At 37.8% G+C, this 17,022-nt stretch overlaps 1 protein-coding gene across 5 annotated transcripts in view; it reads right to left on the bottom strand.

Moving 5' to 3' along the window:
* The window catches only part of XPO4 (exportin 4), a 115,443-nt gene that overhangs the window by 48,424 nt on the left and 49,997 nt on the right, over window positions 1-17,022 (bottom strand). For all 5 annotated transcript variants that reach the window (XR_004054700.1, XM_030922196.1, XM_010361254.2 and 2 more), the window contains 2 exons: window positions 14,915-15,031; window positions 14,045-14,198 (listed from right to left, as the gene is read on the bottom strand). Coding sequence is in view for 4 of the 5 variants with exons in the window: in XM_030922196.1 (XP_030778056.1) it covers window positions 14,045-14,198; window positions 14,915-15,031 (271 nt within the window). In the remaining variant the exon portion in view is untranslated. The remainder of the gene's footprint in view (window positions 1-14,044; window positions 14,199-14,914; window positions 15,032-17,022) is intronic.

Genomic DNA, 17,022 nt, shown 5'->3' with positions numbered 1-17,022 from the left:
TTTGAGACCAGCCTGGCCAACACGGTGAAACCCGTCTCTACTGAAAATACAAAAATTAGCTGGGCGTGGTGGCGTGCACCTGTAATCCCAGCTACTTGGGAGGCTGAGGCGGGAGAGTCGCTTGAACATGGGAGGCGGAGGTTGCAGTGAGCCGTGACCACACCATTGCACTCCAGCCTGGGTGACAGGGAGAGGCTCTGTCTCAAAACAAACAAACAACAAAAAAAAAAACAGTGGCTATGCCCCTTCCACCGGTAATCAAATGTCCAGCTAAAATACTTCAACTATGCAACATTCACATCACTCAATGAGAAATCTTAATGACAATCACCCAGAGCTATCATCTGAAAAAAGGAGATAGAAATTCAAATACTATATTTTGAGTAAAGTCTAAATCGTTATTTTTACAGAAAAATTATTATTCACAGAGAAAATTAAAGGCTGTAATAATGCTCTGGAAATCTTTTTTTTTAAGATTATTTCTTAACCCCCTTTAAAATAGCTAGTTCTGTTCGGTCTCTGAAGAGCAAGGAGGGCACTATGAGTTGTTTCAAGAAGAAAAGTCACTGCTTGTTTCTGAAAAGTCACCCCCAAAATCTTCTGCAACTCTATCCCACTGGTTAACAAAAGTGAAACTCAAATCTGGTTCATTTAAACTTCCCTTCTCTCTTCCTTTATCTGCCCCCTTGTGGAGGTACAGGGAAAGAGGTGAAGGCCAAAAAAGGGAAAAGAAAGAAGCCTGATTTCAAAAAGAGGGGAAAAAAATCAGCCCGTGAACACTAAGAGCTATCAACAGACAGTGAGTCCATTTTCTTATGAGGCACCGATCGTGGTCTAAGGCCAATGCTGTGTTCTTCAACCAATACTACAATATACTGATTTATCAGACACCTAGGATTTGCTTCAAAATAGTCTGGGGATGGCAGAGCACAGATGAAACAAGACTGGCTGTTTAAAGCTGGGTATTCTCTCTACTATTGTATATCTTTGAAAGTTTCCACAATAATGGGATGGCAAAGGCTTTAGTATGTGAAATAAACCTTCTGAGTAAGGCAATCAATTATTTGTGTTGTGTGTGTGTGTGTGTGTGTGTGTGTGTGTGTGTTTAAAGCTGGGTATTCTCTCTACTATTGTATATCTTTGAAAGTTTCCACAATAATGGGATGGCAAAGGCTTTAGTATGTGAAATAAACCTTCTGAGTAAGGCAATCAATTATTTGTGTTGTGTGTGTGTGTGTGTGTGTGTGTGTGTGTGTGTGTGTGTGTGTGTTTAAAAATGAGACAGCATCTCACTATGTTGCCCAGGGAGGTCTTGAACTCCTGAGCTCAAATGATCCTCCTGGCTCAACCTCCCAAAGTGCAAGGATTATAGGCATCAGCCAGCACACCTGGCCAATTCTTCATACTTCATAAAAATTTACATATATTTCACTTACTCTTTCCTAGTTTTATTTCTCTTTATTTTCAATACGCCAAATCTAACAAATGAAATAAACGTATGTAACATTTTCAACCAGGAAAGTAATGGTTTTGTAATATTTGATATGCTTATAAAAGGTGTTATGATTTTATTTCTAAATTAGTTAGGATATGAAACAGATAAATGGGTTCACATAACCATAACAAAATGGTTGGCCTCAAACCTGACCATTTACCATTTTAGTAGTTAGCAGATGTATGATCCCTGAGAGTAAGAAGGCAAATACTTCAGGTACTATAACTGCAAGAGAATGAAAGCCCAAACCTCCCTTCAAGAGCTGCAGACAGTTCAAGTAGAGAGGAAGAACACAGGTGGCAGAAGCGAAGGGAATCATATTCATAAATTTTACTACTTCTGAATATATGAAAAACTCTATTCCAAGTAAATAAGGAGAATCTCTCACATTCTAATTATGCCTTCCAGGTATAACACAGCAAGGGGGGTAACAGTGTGTTTTGGTAAGAGAGAGATGATAACCTAAAGATTCAATAAATCTTACAAAAGTGTCAGTAAGAAAATACAAGAAGAAATCTTACAAAAGGAAACTATTAAACCTAAACCAAAATTCTCGTATAATTCTCTCCTCTATCTTTTTATAAATTATAGAAAGCATATACTCTATTAATACTTCTGGATATCAATTATTTACATTAAGGGAAAATGGACATGAGTTTTAAAAAGGACTTTTTCCAGATATAAAATGGAATTCACTGCAATGGCTCATGTAACATCAGATTCAAAATAACCCTGAAATCTGATTTTTTAAATCTTGGTCTAGCCTCTCCTAATCACGGTCTGTTTTTCAGCACACTGTCCCTGGTGCCCAATTCTGTGGCCAATTTTCTTCAAATATTGGTAACCAGAATATTTTTAAGATTATAATTCCTTATATGTGGCCAAGAGCATGGGAGATTTATGAGTTAGTATGTAATATCTATCAGAAAATACTTTTCCCCGTAATGATTACAAAGCTCCGTGTTACTTTTGTTTTCCAACTCCAAACCTGGAAAGGATTTTTTTATCTCTGGCATGATGTTGGTCTTCTAACAAGGATGCACATTTGTAATGCTCCATGCAAACAGGCTACACTTACCTTCCACTGAAAAACTAATCTACAACACCATAGACTTCACCAACTTCTATCAGCCAGCCTGGCAATACCACTAATAATACCACTATTATATACCATAACAAAAATGCACATGTATTATATTATACTTTTTATAAGATACAATTACAATCCTGTAACTACAAATCATATCCCACTCTACTAAAAAAAAAATTAATATTCCCAAAAGCATTTAAATAGTTAAACATAAAACAAAAAAGAACAGTATAATAAATGTTTATATGGAACAGCATTAAAATGTTTATACAGAATAAATGTTTAAAGACAATGCTATTCTGACAATATGTTTTAGTCATCAGATTGTACCAGTGAAACTGCTGAAGTTGCTGCCCCTGAATAAGAGACTATGCCGGCTCTGTGTGGGAGGGAGGCTTACTATGCATTGTATAATGTTTACTATTACCTAAAATATTATTATTATTCATGTACATGCATTACTTTTCAATTTGAAAAAAAACTAGTGAAGAACATATCACAATGTGGGCAGAATAACGATATACGAATCTGGACCATATCTTTACATTCAAAATAATATAAAGAATTAAGGTAATTCATTTTTAATCAGGTATTCTCAGACGACTATTTCTATCTGTATGTATAAGAAATAAAAAAATGGCATTTCAACCCCAGATAATTCTTAAGGATTCTTATAAGAAATCAAAAAATACCATTTCCACCCCAGATAATTCTTAGATTCTTAACTTAAAAAACAAAGAGAACCACTCCACCAGAATTCGGAAATCTAGCACTACTATTCTTAAAGCAGTATTTTTAAAATAATTTCAAGGTTAAATAAAGCAATACTTTCATTTTAAAATAATTTTAATAAAACAATAGTTTCCTTTTAAAACTTTCAAAAGTTTGATTTATAGTCACCACTTTAACATTTTACAATATCTGGACATTACATTGCTTTATCTTTTACAACAAATATGTCACCAACAAAAGAACAGTTTGACAATGAACTGATTATTCACTAAACTGTCTCTCATTATATGCTAATCAAATTTTATGAGACACACAAGTCACAAAAGATTGGAACTAAATAGCTATTATTTCACCAAAGTTCAAACGAGAGTATAATTCAAAAATTTTCTTGGGCTATGGCTTTATACATTTTTCTAAAATAAATACTGAATGCATGCAATTTATATTTTTATCAGAATGATTCATTTGTAACCAAACAAACCACAATTCCATCAATAAGAAAGCCAAACAGAGCTGCTTTCAGTCTTTTGCTAACCCTCTATCTTAAAAAAAATCTGTCATACACATCTGATCTTACTTTACCTTCCCATGTTCTCACCAAATCAAAGAATCAGGACCTTCAGTACAGTGACTTTTTTGCGGGGGGTGGTCTCTGTACCAAATACAAGTCCACTCCCTCGCAGCAAGAGTTCCGGCAAGGGATCCAATTCTGAAGTGCTAAAACCCACCCAGTCTTCTAAGCTCAACGCCATCATAATCCCTCGGAAGATCAGTTCCAGCTACATATCAATTCGACTGCACCACAGAAGAGTGAAGAATCAACTCTCCATTCCCTGACCCCTGTCCACAACAATCCTATCTAGCTCTAAAATTCTCCACTTAGGAAAGCTCACCAACTTCTGAGAAATCAAAGGCATATATAAATGTACCACCTGCCCTATTCTGTAACTGCATGGCCAGAGACAAACATACACCAGGCCAAGAGCCAGAAGGACAGCTTAATCGCACCCTGTACTGACTGTCACTGGATAATCCTACTAAATCTTCTGTCTCAAGTTCTCATACAACAAACGGCATTATCATTAAATATGTACATTTTAACATGAAGGGGGGAAAACATCATTTTTGGAAATACACAGGTCCTTAAATATGCAATTAAGTTTATCCACTAACACTTTCAGTAAGGGTATCGTTTGGTGATTGTGAATGACACTCAAAAAAAATAATTAAATGAGGCATACAATAGCTACACATTATCCTCAAGCAAATATGGACAATCTGAAAATTTCCTTTGCCTATTCTTATGATTACTTTACAATATAGATAGATCTTGTAGCAAAAATGGGCATTTCACATAAATGCTTTGCTCCCTTCCTCTTTCCATACTATTTTTTACCCTACTTCATCAGTAAAACAAAGTTTCAGGAGGTACAGCAAGCCCATTTTCTTTCTTAAATATTTAATCCCTTTCGCTATTAAATTTTCTAACAACAAAAACTGCTACTTCTCCTTCTGGCACAGCACAGAACCAATGACCCCAGTCTTATAGACCACACAGTCCAAGCAACCACAAATCCTTTGAAAGACAGGAGTGACCTTACCTGAATGTTTTCCCAAGACTTGCCTCCAAACAGTAAAGGCTGGCTTTACTGGAAATGCAATTTAGGTGAAAGCTTCTGTATCCCATTACTACTCTATAATCCAGTTAGCTTTCCCCAAGAGATTAAGTTTAAAAAAAAAAAGTTTACCAAAACCAAATCAGATCCACAAAAATAGAATACCAATAAAAGGCAGTGTAACCAAACTAAAAAAAGAAATATCACCGAAGCCAACATACCACACATACCTGCCAAACATTCTTGTTACAAAATGATATTGTCACTTATGATTAGGATTGCCAAAACCGTTAAGCATTTATGGACACCAGGTGAACTACTAGCCGAACTATATTTATAGTAAACAAACATCCGAAAACTGAGCTAATACTTCTGAACCAGCTTCCTTCAATAATTAAATAATAAATATATAATAATAAATATTTACTGAGCATCTGTGCTAGGGTCTAACAATGCAGTGAGCAAAAGCATGGCCCATGCGTTCATGGAGCTTCGTGCAGTAGGTAAACAGACACCACTGTTCTCCCTCAATATCCTGGAGGGGGACTGGTTCCAGGACCTCCCGTGGTTACCAAAATCCACAGATGCTCTGATATAAATCCACAGTCTCTATTATAAAACGGCATCGTATTTGCATGTAACTTATAAACATCCCATATACTTTAAATCACCTCTAGATTAATTATAACACCCAATACCATGTAAGTGCTATGTACATTGTTGCAGTCTTTAAAATTTGTATTTTTTAAATTGTTGTATTGTTATTTTTTATTTAGAATATTTTTGATCCTCAGTTGAATCCAAGGATGTGGAACCCACAAATTTGGGGGGCTAACTGTACTTAAATAATCAAAGGAATGAAAAAGTACAGCTGAGAAGGGAGCCAAATGGGAAAAAAATCATATACAACATGCATGGGGAGAACATAGCAAAAGAAAGCCAACCTGGTCTAGGCTGAAGTACAATTAGGAGGTGATCAGGCAAAGACAGAGGACCCAGGCAGAGAAGCAGCATGTGCAAGAAACAAGGCAGAAAGAAAGTGGCCTGCGAGTGCAGGTCTACCAGAAGAGCTGTGAGAGGGAGGTGGTGACGAGATCGCCCCGGACCCTGGCGCCCACTTTCAAATGGGGAAGATGGTATGATGGAGGATCACAGGACTAGGACACTTTCTTTGCACAACAATGATCTAAAACAGAATGAGAAGCAAGTGAATTGTCTCAAGAGTCTCAGAGTAACATGGGACTGTAAAGTGCAGAGGAATTCACTCTCTGGGTAACAGAGAGATTTTTAACATCTACCAAATCCCAGAAACTGTGGACTTTGCACCACTGGGTCTGGACAGGTGGATACTTTCATAAACCACCTGTTGCACATACAAAACCTACATATAATAACCCTTAACAAATATCATGGTTTGCAGATAATATAATCATGTATATAATTCATTAGCATTAATAAGCAAGTTCAGCAAGATTACAAGATACAAGATCAACATACAAAAATCATTTGTATTTTTCCCTGTACAGTGTGAAAATGAAATTTAAAAAACAATTTACAATTGAATAACAAAAAAATACTGACAAGTCTGAGCAACACAGCAAAACCCCATCTCTACAAAAATCAGCCAGGCATCATGAAGCGTGGCTATAGTCCCAGTTACTCAGAAGGCTGAAGCTGAGAGGATCACTTGAGCCCAAGAGGTCGAGGCTGCTGTGAGCCGTGATTACACCCCTACACTACAGCCAGGGTAACAGGGTGAGACCCAGTCTCAAAAAAAAAAAAAAAAAAAAAAAAACAAACTACTTAGAATACATTTAATAACCTTTTACTCTGGAAACTATGAAACAGCGTTGAAAGAAATTAAAAAAAAAAAAAACTTTAAATCCAGGCCAAGCACAGTGGCTCATGCCTGTAATCCCAGCACCTTTGGATGCCAAAGCGGGAGGATCACTTGCGCCCAGGAGAGTTTGAGGACAGACTGGGCAACATAGTGGGACCCTGCCCTACACAAAAAATTTTTAATTAGCCAGGTGTGATGTGTACCTGTGGTTCTAGCTACTTGGGAGGCTGAGGCAGGAGGATCACTTGAACTCAGAGGTCAAGCCTGCAGTGAGCCATGATCACGCCACTACACCTCAGCTTTGGTGACAGAGAAAGACCCTATTTGTAGAAATTAATAATAATTTTTAAAAATCAGAAAACTTAACTTTGTTTTTTGTTTGTTTTTGTTTTAAGAGACAAGGTCTTCCTCTGTTGCCCAGGCTGGAGTGCAGTGGTGCAATCATAGCTCAAGGTAACTTTGAACTCCCAAGCTCAAGCCATCCTCCTGCCTCGGCCTCCCAAAGTGCTGAGATTCAGGTGTTAGTCACCGTGTGCTGCATCTACTTTCTTTTTAAAGGGTACAATGCCAGGTAAAAATAGACAATAGTTGGAAGAAATACTGATTACTCAAAAAAAGAGAGGACAGAAGAAAATACTTCACAAGGGCTTTATACATATGCGTGCTTTAAAATTCTATCATTCTCCTTGCAATTCTATCAGTTTAAAAAACTATAATAAAACACATCTTACCTATCGGTAACAGACGATGGTGACTACCCGATTCCCTGAAACGTCATCTATCTTTGCTTCCCAAACACACCCTGCCTTGTTCTCCCATCCACTTGTCTTAATTGGCTTTCTTATTTTCTTTTGCTTCTTCCTGCTTTTTAACTACTGATGCACCTAAAGGTCCTGACATGGATCCTCTGCTTCTCCTTGGACCATCTCTCTTATTTCCTTAACTTCAAGGGCCCCATCATAGCACTCTCCCACAACTTTATCTCCACCCCAACCTCCCTCTATAATTCTACCAATAGTGCAGCTGACCTGTGTAAAGTGGGTTTCTAAACCGTGGCATGATGGGCACTTTTAAAGGCTTCATTAAGACATAATTCACACAGTACGCACTTTACCCACTGAGTGTCCAGTTCAATGATTTTAGCATATTCACAAATTTGTGCAACCACGACTGTGATCTAATCTTGGAACATTTCCATTGTGCCAGAAAGACCCCGTATGCTTTAGCAGTCACCTCCTACGTTCTTCTAATCACTCCAGTTCTAGGTAACCACTAACCTTTCTGTCTCTATAGATTTGCCCATCCTGGACATTTCATATAAATGTTATCATAGAATTTGTGGCCTTTTGTGAATGGCTTTTTTCCCTCAGTATAATGTTTTTTACATATGTTGTAGCATGTATCAGTAACTCACGCCTTTTTATGACAAGTAATATTCCCATGATATGGATATACCACATTTTATTTATACATTCATCAGCTGATAGCCATTTGGGTTGTTTCTACTCCTATAGTATGAATAGCCTATTCATATAGTACTGCTCTAAACATTCATGTACAAGTTTTTGTGTGGATGACTATTGACACTTTGGGCCCAATAATCGCGTGTGTGGGGCTGTTCCATGCTTTGCAGGATGTTTAGGATGTTTAGCAGCATCCCTAGCCGCAACCCAATAGCTGCCAGTAGCATTTCCTGAGTTGTTACCATCAATATTGTCTCAAGACACCACCAAATGTACCAACCATACAAAATTGTTCCTAGATGAGAATCAATGTTAAAGAGTTACGATTTGTTTGTTTTCTTTTTCTTTCTTCTTCTTCTTTTTTTTTTTTTTTTTGGAGACAGTCTCACTCTATCCCTCAGGCTAGAGCTAGAGTGCAGTGGTGCAATCTCAGTTCACTGCAACCTCTGACTCCCAGGCTCAAGCAATTCTCCTGCCTCAGCCCTCAAATAATTGGGTCAACAGGTATGTGTCACCATGCTTGGCTGATTTTTGTTAAGAGATGAGGTGTATTAGTCCGTTCTCAGGCTGCTGATAAAGACATACCCAAGATTCAGCAATTTACAAAAGAAAGAGGTTTAACTGGACTTACAGTTCCACGTGGCTGGAGACACATGGAACAATCATGGTGGAAGGCAAAGAAGAACAAGTCCTGTCTTACATGGATGGCAGCAGGCAAAGAGAGAATGAGGAAGACGCAACACTGGAAACCCCTAATAAAACCATCAGATCGTATGAGACTTATTCACTACCATGAGAACAGTATGGGGGAAACCGTCCCCATGACTCAATGATCTCCCACCTGGTCCCTCCCACAACACATGGGAATTATGAGAGTACAATTCAAGATGAGATTTGGGTGGGGACACAGCCAAACCACATTGTGAGGTTTTGCCATATTGCCCAGGCTGGTCTCAAACTCCTGAGCTCAAGCGATCCACTGGCCTTGGCCTCCCAAAGTACTGGGATTACAAGCAGGAGCCATTGCGCCCAGCCAAGTTATGATTTCATTAGTGAAACTTTGTATGAGCATAAAGCTTGACCTAAGAACACTGTAATACAAGTTATTAACTATGATAGCATTAATGCCCTTAAATATTAATATCTCATATTTACTCTTTACATTATTTTGTCAGTATCTCTCTATGCACATCCTAGAGCCACTGCTCAGTCAGCTTCAGCTGGTTTTCCCAATATTTTAATTAATATTTTAATACAGTACTTTATATAAGAAATTACCTTTTCGGGCTGGGCACAGTGGCTCACGCCTGTAATCCCAACACTTTGGGAGGCTGAGATGGGCGGATCACAAGGTCAGGAGATCGAGACCATCCTAGCTAACACGGTGAAACCCCGTCTCTACTAAAAATACAAAAAAATTAGCCGGGCGTGGTGGCAGGCACCTGTGGTCCCAGCTACTTGGGAGGCTGAGGCAGGAGAATGGCATGAACCCGGGAGGTGGAGCTTGTAGTGAGCTGAGATCGCGCCACTGCACTCCAGCCTGGGCAACAAAGCAAGACTCTGTCTCAAAAAAAAAAAAAAAGAAAAGAAATTACATTTTGGTCTTGTTCTGTTGCCCAGGCTGGAGTGCAGTGGTGTGATGACAGCTGACTGCACCCTCAAACTCCTGGCCTCAAGAAATCTTCCCACCTCGGCCTCCCAAAGAGAAATGAAACCCTAAGTCCACATAAAAATTATAGATGAATTCTCACAGCAGCATTATTAATAACAGTCAAAAAGGGGAAACAACTCAACCGTCCATCAACTGATAAATGGATTTAAAAAGTGGTATATCTATACACTATTATGGCAATAAAAAGGAAGGAAGAACTGATTGATGCTGCAGGCTACCAAATGATCTTGAAATCATTATGCTAAGTGAAAGAAACCAGGATGGGTGCAGTGGATGACACCAGAAATCCCAGCACTTTGGGAGGTCGAGGCAGGCAGATCACTTGAGGCCAGGAGTTCAAGACCAGCCTGGTCAACATGGTGAAACTCCATCTCTACTAAAAAATACAAAATTAGCAGGGTGTAGTGGTGTGTGTCTATAGTCCCAGCTACCCGGGAGGCTGAGGCAGGAAAATCGCTTGCACCCAGGAGGCGGAGGTTGCAGTGAACTGAGATTGCGCCACTACACTCCACCATGGGAAACAGTGAAACTCCGTCTCAAAAAAAAAAAAAAAAAAGAAGCCAATCACAAAGGACCACATATTATATGATTCCATTTATACGTCATGTCTAGAATAGGCAAATCCATCGACAGAAAGTGACTGCTAAGGACTGGAGAAGGTAGAAATGGAGACTAACTGCTAATGGACACAGGGTTTCTTTTTGAGATGATGAAGATGTTCTAAAACTACTGACAATTATTGCTGTACAACTCTATGAAGATACTAAAAAACACTGAATTATACATTTTAAACGGGTATATAGTATAGTGTGTGAATTATATCTTAATAAAACTATTATTGAGGCTGGGCACGTTGGCTCACGCCTGTAATGCCAGCACTTTAGGAGGCTGAAGGAGGAGAATCACTTGAAGCCAGGAGTTTGAGGCCAGCCTGGCCAACACAGCAAGACTCCATCTCCACAAAAATTAAAACAAAAAAATTAGTCAGGGCCAGGTGCAGTGGCTCATGCCTGTAATCCCAACACTTTGGCAGGCCAAGGTGGGTGGATCAACTTGAGGTCAGGAGTTCAAGACCAGTGTGGCCAACATGATAAAACCCGTCTCTACTAAAAATACAAAAATAAGCTAGGTGTGGTGGTGCACGCCTGTAATCCCAGCTACTCAGATGGCTGAGGCATGAGAATCGCTTGAACCTAGGTGGCAGAGGTTGCAGTGAACCAAGATAGTGCCACTGCACTGCAGCCTAGGCGACAGAACAAGATTCTGTCTCAAAAATAAATAAAGAAAAACAAAATTCTCTCAATATAAAAAGATACAAAAAAGAAAGCAGATTAGAAAAAATTATGAATGGGGATTGTTAATGACAGTCTCATTTAACATGACACCTTCTAAACTATCAAACACACAAACATTTTCCACGATTTATTATTTGTCTATCCTAACAGACAAATTTTATTTTATATTTTATTTTATTTTTATTTTATTTTATGTTGAGACAGGGTCTCTTCTGTTGCCCAGGGTGAGTGCAATGGCATGATCATGGCTCACTGCAGCTTCAACCTCCCAAGCTCAAGCAATCCTCCTACCTCAGCCTCCCGAATAGCTGGGGCTACAGGCACACACGACCACATCTAGCTAATATTTGTATTTTTTTTTGCAGAGATAGGGTTGTGCTATGTTGCCCATGCTGGTCTCAAACTCCTAGACTCAAGCAATCCTCCCACCTCAACCTCCCAAAGTTCTGGGATTACAAGAGTGAGCCACCGCATCCAGCAGATAAACCATCTTTTAAAAGGCATCAATTCAACACTTTTAAACTAAGTTAAATTTGATTATTTAGACCCTCTGCATGGTACAAGGCTGCATAATTATTCCATTCTTTCCTTACTGAATAGTAGATATCCAGCTAATTTCCAAAATTAGAAATTAGTCAGAATTGAGTTCCCTGAAATTGATTTCCCTAATGAGTGCTAAATCTGTAGCTTAGTTTAATCTCACTGCCAAGTTCTTTCTCCCACACTTAAAGTTAATCCACCCAAAGAATACTTAGCTGTAGTGCAGTCAGCCAACAAATGGCACTATATGAAAAGGTCACATAAGAACTCACTTATAAGCCATGAAGCAAAATATCCTAAGTCAAAAACCAAGATATACTTTCTTCAAACAAGGAATTATTTCCTTTGGCAACACTGCAGCATTGCTTATCATTTTCAGATGACAGGTTTTCCAAAGCTTTACCTAAGTACTTTATAAAATATTTTGTGTGTGTGTATCTTTTAGACAAGCTTTGTTTCCAAACTCCCAGAGAACTGTTTCTTTTTATGAAATAGTCACTCTCTACCAACTGTATTTTCCCTTAAAACAGACACTTTAAAATATATGCAGTGTAACTTTTGTTGATTTTTTTCCCTAAATGTATAATTAATATTTTGATAGCTCCATATGGACTGATATTTTTAGAATATGTCTCAAGGTTTTTCAGTATCTTTTCTTTCCCCACTGAAAACACTGGAGCAAGAAGTTGAATCCAGTCTCTCTCCCCAACTGCAAGATCCTGTTGTGGTGGTCCCCATAGCTATCACCATTGGCTCCCCTGAATAAAGTCTGCCTTACCAACTTTATTTAAAAAAAAAGAAAGAAAGAAAGAAAAAAAAAAAAAAACCTGGAACAAAAATATTGACACACTGAAAGGGAAAATTTTTTAAAAAGCAAACCTAAGCAAGTAGGCACCTCTTGACAACCAGAAAGAATTAAGTTAATATATTAAAGACAAAAGGTTGGTTATTAGGAGAAAGATGATTACAGAATGAGAACAAAAGGAAACAGTGACTGACCTTGCTGTACGCTTTGCCCCACAATGCAGCAGCTCACAGTGACTGCTTTCGGGAAAGAAACCTGGAGAACTCGTGGTTGAAGGAGTCAGACTCACTTTATCTGACACAGCCTTTCTACTACGTGAATAGACTAAGTTTAAAAGGAAGAAGGAGTTACACTCCACCACACTCCTTTAAATGTTATAATTTTACCAGCCACAAATAATTAGTGAGTTTCTATGTAGCTCCTCTTGGCTCTGTTACAATAAAGATGACTCCCATCCTAGATCTCTGATCTGACTTCACATCTATTTCTTGTCTGCTTATCATCGGTCTTTTTCTTCTGAACAGACTCCCAGATTAAAGACATCTAGAACAGGTCACATTAAATTTCCTATACCACACAGAGACGTATTGGATCAACAAACAAGAGTGTATAAGACCCCTAGTTATATAATGAACTATTCAATTCAAGAAGGCTATTATAGAGCTCAATAATAGTAACTAACTCCTGAGTGTTTTAAATGCAGTTTCATTTAATCTACACAACAATCCATACCCCCATTTTACATTTGGAAAAGCTGAGACTCAGAGAGGCTCAGGTGATTTGCCTGAGATCAGCAGAGGCTTGAATCCAGATCTGCCGGACTTCACACAACAAATGGGTAGCCACTGCATATCATTATCAACAGGCAGCAGATGTCCCAGCATAGCAAATGAGAAAGCAGTTCCTTAAAGTTTATGAAATACAAATATCTCTACTTAAAGAAACTAATTTAAATAGCAGATACATGCATTGACAATACAACCCACTTAAACTTCTGAATAATTTCCTAAAAGCAAAATTCTCATCTTTTTATACTGGGAAAGGCCCCTGAAGAATAAACATATTACTAACTTATTATCTACACTGCACTCCAAACTAGCTTTAAGTTAGTCAAAAAAAAAAAAATCAAACATAATTACATGTCCAAGTAAAAAAACGATTCAGTTTCTTAAAAGGTGCTTTCTACCTGTTTTCTTTTCCTTCCCTAAGAATATTGCTAATTCTAAACTAGCAATAGCTCCGTCATCCACCACGTTTCTATGTATTCTAACTTCTTCTACAAAGGAGTAAATAAACTTTTAAATTTTCTAGTGTTATTCTAGTATCCACTGTCTTTTGGCATTGTAAGATAAAGGAATTAAATTCTATTTCTTAAAAAAAATCTTATTTTCTTTCAACATGTTTTATAAAAGCTTCAAAGGTTAAAGACTCCAAGCTGTAATTAAGTCACCTATGAAAATTACCACAGATAAACTATTAATTTGTTAAAAGGATATAATTTGGAGGAAGAAAGTTCCAGCTCAAGACTTGATTGGCGAGTGCAAGGTAACGCTGAAATACTGAAGACATCTGAGCATTGAGGTTTTCCCGCCTGCTGAACTCCTGCAGAACTTCAACAGTTAACATGAAGATCTGACGAAGGTCTTCCTCCTATAGTCAATAAATCACAAATATTTTATATGAAAAATTTATTCAAAATGTATTCCCTTTTAGAATCATGAAACAAAACAAACATCTTAACATTTCCAATGGAAAACACAATTTCCTTAAGAACGTGTTCCATTGTTAGGCCTCTACTTGTAATTTACATCGCAGTATGCTTTCAAGTGATGCCAGTTGGAATACATGTACTCGAATATAAATGCTACTTCCATAGAGAAGAGAGTCTTTGACAACTACTGCAGAGCTGGAGGAGTCAGTTGCTATAGTGCAGAGCCCTAGGATTTAAGCCAATGCCTTCACATAACTTTGCTCCAGAGCCAAACAATACATACAAGACAAAGAGCCCGCACCATCTGCAATAACGTTTGAAATACATGGCCTTCTGGCATTCTTCCAGACCTATTTTTAAGGCCAGCAGAGTCCCATCAATTGAATTAGTTGTATCTAAACACAATAAGAAATAAATAATAAACTAAAGATCTTTATAGAAGTATTTTTTTAAGACTAGAATTAAACGAGTAATTTTAAACCATCAACTACATTCACCAAACCTATCACTTTATCCTTTGAAATCAAAAAACAAATCCTGAAGTACAGGCTATTATTCAACTACATAAAAATATTCTCACATCATTAGGAATAATAGATGGAGCAAAAAGTGAATGATTCGGTAATTAAAAACTCAAGAACAAAACTACCAATACCTGAAAAACTCTTTTGCAGTTACCATGGAATTCCATGCTCAATCCAATGTTGCTAGTTTTACTTGAACTTGAAAATTCACTCAATAGTGCAGTCAGAATAGAACAGGCCAGAGTTTGCTGTAATTATTTGATAAGAAATAATTGTGAGGCATTACGGTTTCAATGCTTTGTTTCAATGTATTTGTTCAAACATAACAGAACATTTTCTCCCTAATTTTAGATCTTCCACTGAGTCTTTAGATCTTATAACCGTCAGAAAATTAGATACGACAAAATAAATATTAGCTCTCCTTTCTAAGTCGTCTGGTCAGTGTTAATAGTACTTCCTCAAATGCAGTTATACAAATCCATCTAAGACTTGAACTCAGGACACACACTACTCAATAGTGGAATTCAAATGATATTTTTAAATAATCAATGTCGAAGGTATTATTTTGTTAAATTTGCAGAACAATCTATATCCTCGTTTTACATTTGAGAGAAGTGACTCAGAGTACTTATCTAAGGCCAGCTGAGATTTCAACCCATGTTTGTTTCACTCCCTGTTCTGTTTGTCTCCCTGTTCTGTTTGTAAAATGCATTCCCAAATCGATGACAAGTGAAACAAATTTTATAGTGTCCATTCCAGACTTTTATAGCCAGGTGATACCCAAAATTTTTTAAAAAGAAAAATGAAGATTTTCCTTCTCATTGGTTCTATCCAATAGGCTCCTAATATCAAATCACTGATTTTATTCCAGACTATTTAGCGTCAAGGTACCAAGGATGGAAAGAGGATACAAATTATTTTGGCAACTTTCCAGGAGTTAAATAGAAATATGCACACTACCTCTGAACAACCGAAAGATTAAAGTCAAGATGATACTATTTATGCAAGCTTATCCAACAGCTGAACACAGTCATACCCACCCACCAACTGCAACATCTTTGTTCAGAAATGCTTCTGATGTCAGTACCTTGACCTTCCAGATACTTATCTTGGCAAATCTTAGCAAGTAACTTAATGATATTAAATTCCTAAAAATTGGCATGAAATATCTGTTGAAGGTGAGTGAGGGTTCCGTGAGTGACTAATAGACAATTTGTCCATTTTGTGTATGTCTGAAATTTTCCTTTAAAAAATGTAAACATAGGTCGGACACAGTGGCTCACGTCTGTAATCCCAACACTTTGGGGGGCCAAGGCAGGCGATCACCTGAGGTCAGGAGTTCGAGACCAGCCTGGCCAACACGGTGAAACCCCGTCTCTACTGAAAATACGAAAAAATCAGCTGGGCATGATGGCAGGCACTTGTCGTCGCAGCTACTTGGGACGCCAAGGCAGGAGTATCACTTGAACCTGGGAGGTGGAGGTCGCAGTGAGCCGAGATTGCGCCACTGCACTCCAGCCTGGGCAACAGAGTGAGACTCCGTCTCAAAAAAAAAAAAAAAAAACGTAAACTTAAGTTAAATTCTTATTTGCCTCTTAATCTCAACTAAAACAAGCGTGACTATATAGCTAATATTTATGAAAGGCACAAAACCCCATACATTAAGGAAGTTTCTCAGACTTTTCCACACCTGGAAGTAAACGGAAATCTCCAGGGAATCTAGGGGTATGAGCTATGCCTTCTGCAACAACAGAAGTTCTCTGAAAGCTACTGGTTTGGCATAAACACACACATTTTGTAATTTTACTTCAAAATATACATGACTTAATATAAAAATGTCCCCTCCTCCCAAAATCTTCAAGAAACCCATTTAACTGCCTATGTATGGCCCCAGGCACTTGGAGAGAAAGAAGCCAGGCACTAAGGCCTCTCATGGGAAAAACAGCTGATCACATATTTCTGTCGTTTTCTGTTTAAAGGGATCTCAAACATTCAGAAAGTACAATCCCTTCATTTTGTAGTTAACAAAATGATTTTCAAAAATTTTCTTTTAAAATGAGTAATGATTATAGTGCCAGCAATTAACATTAGATAGATACATTTAAGTAACATCAGGATCAACTATAAACATGATTTTTAAACATAGCTAGGCTTTAGGGAAAGTACACGTTAAATCAAATTAATGAGATTCAGAGAAAAAAGTTAATTCACAATGATCTAATGATGAATCCCAAGATCC

This window comes from Rhinopithecus roxellana, chromosome 18, assembly GCF_007565055.1.
Source record: "Rhinopithecus roxellana isolate Shanxi Qingling chromosome 18, ASM756505v1, whole genome shotgun sequence".
Classification (NCBI taxonomy): Eukaryota; Metazoa; Chordata; class Mammalia; order Primates; family Cercopithecidae; genus Rhinopithecus; species Rhinopithecus roxellana.
Note: the sequence above shows the minus strand (reverse complement) of the source record. Positions and strands in the feature narration are given on the sequence as shown.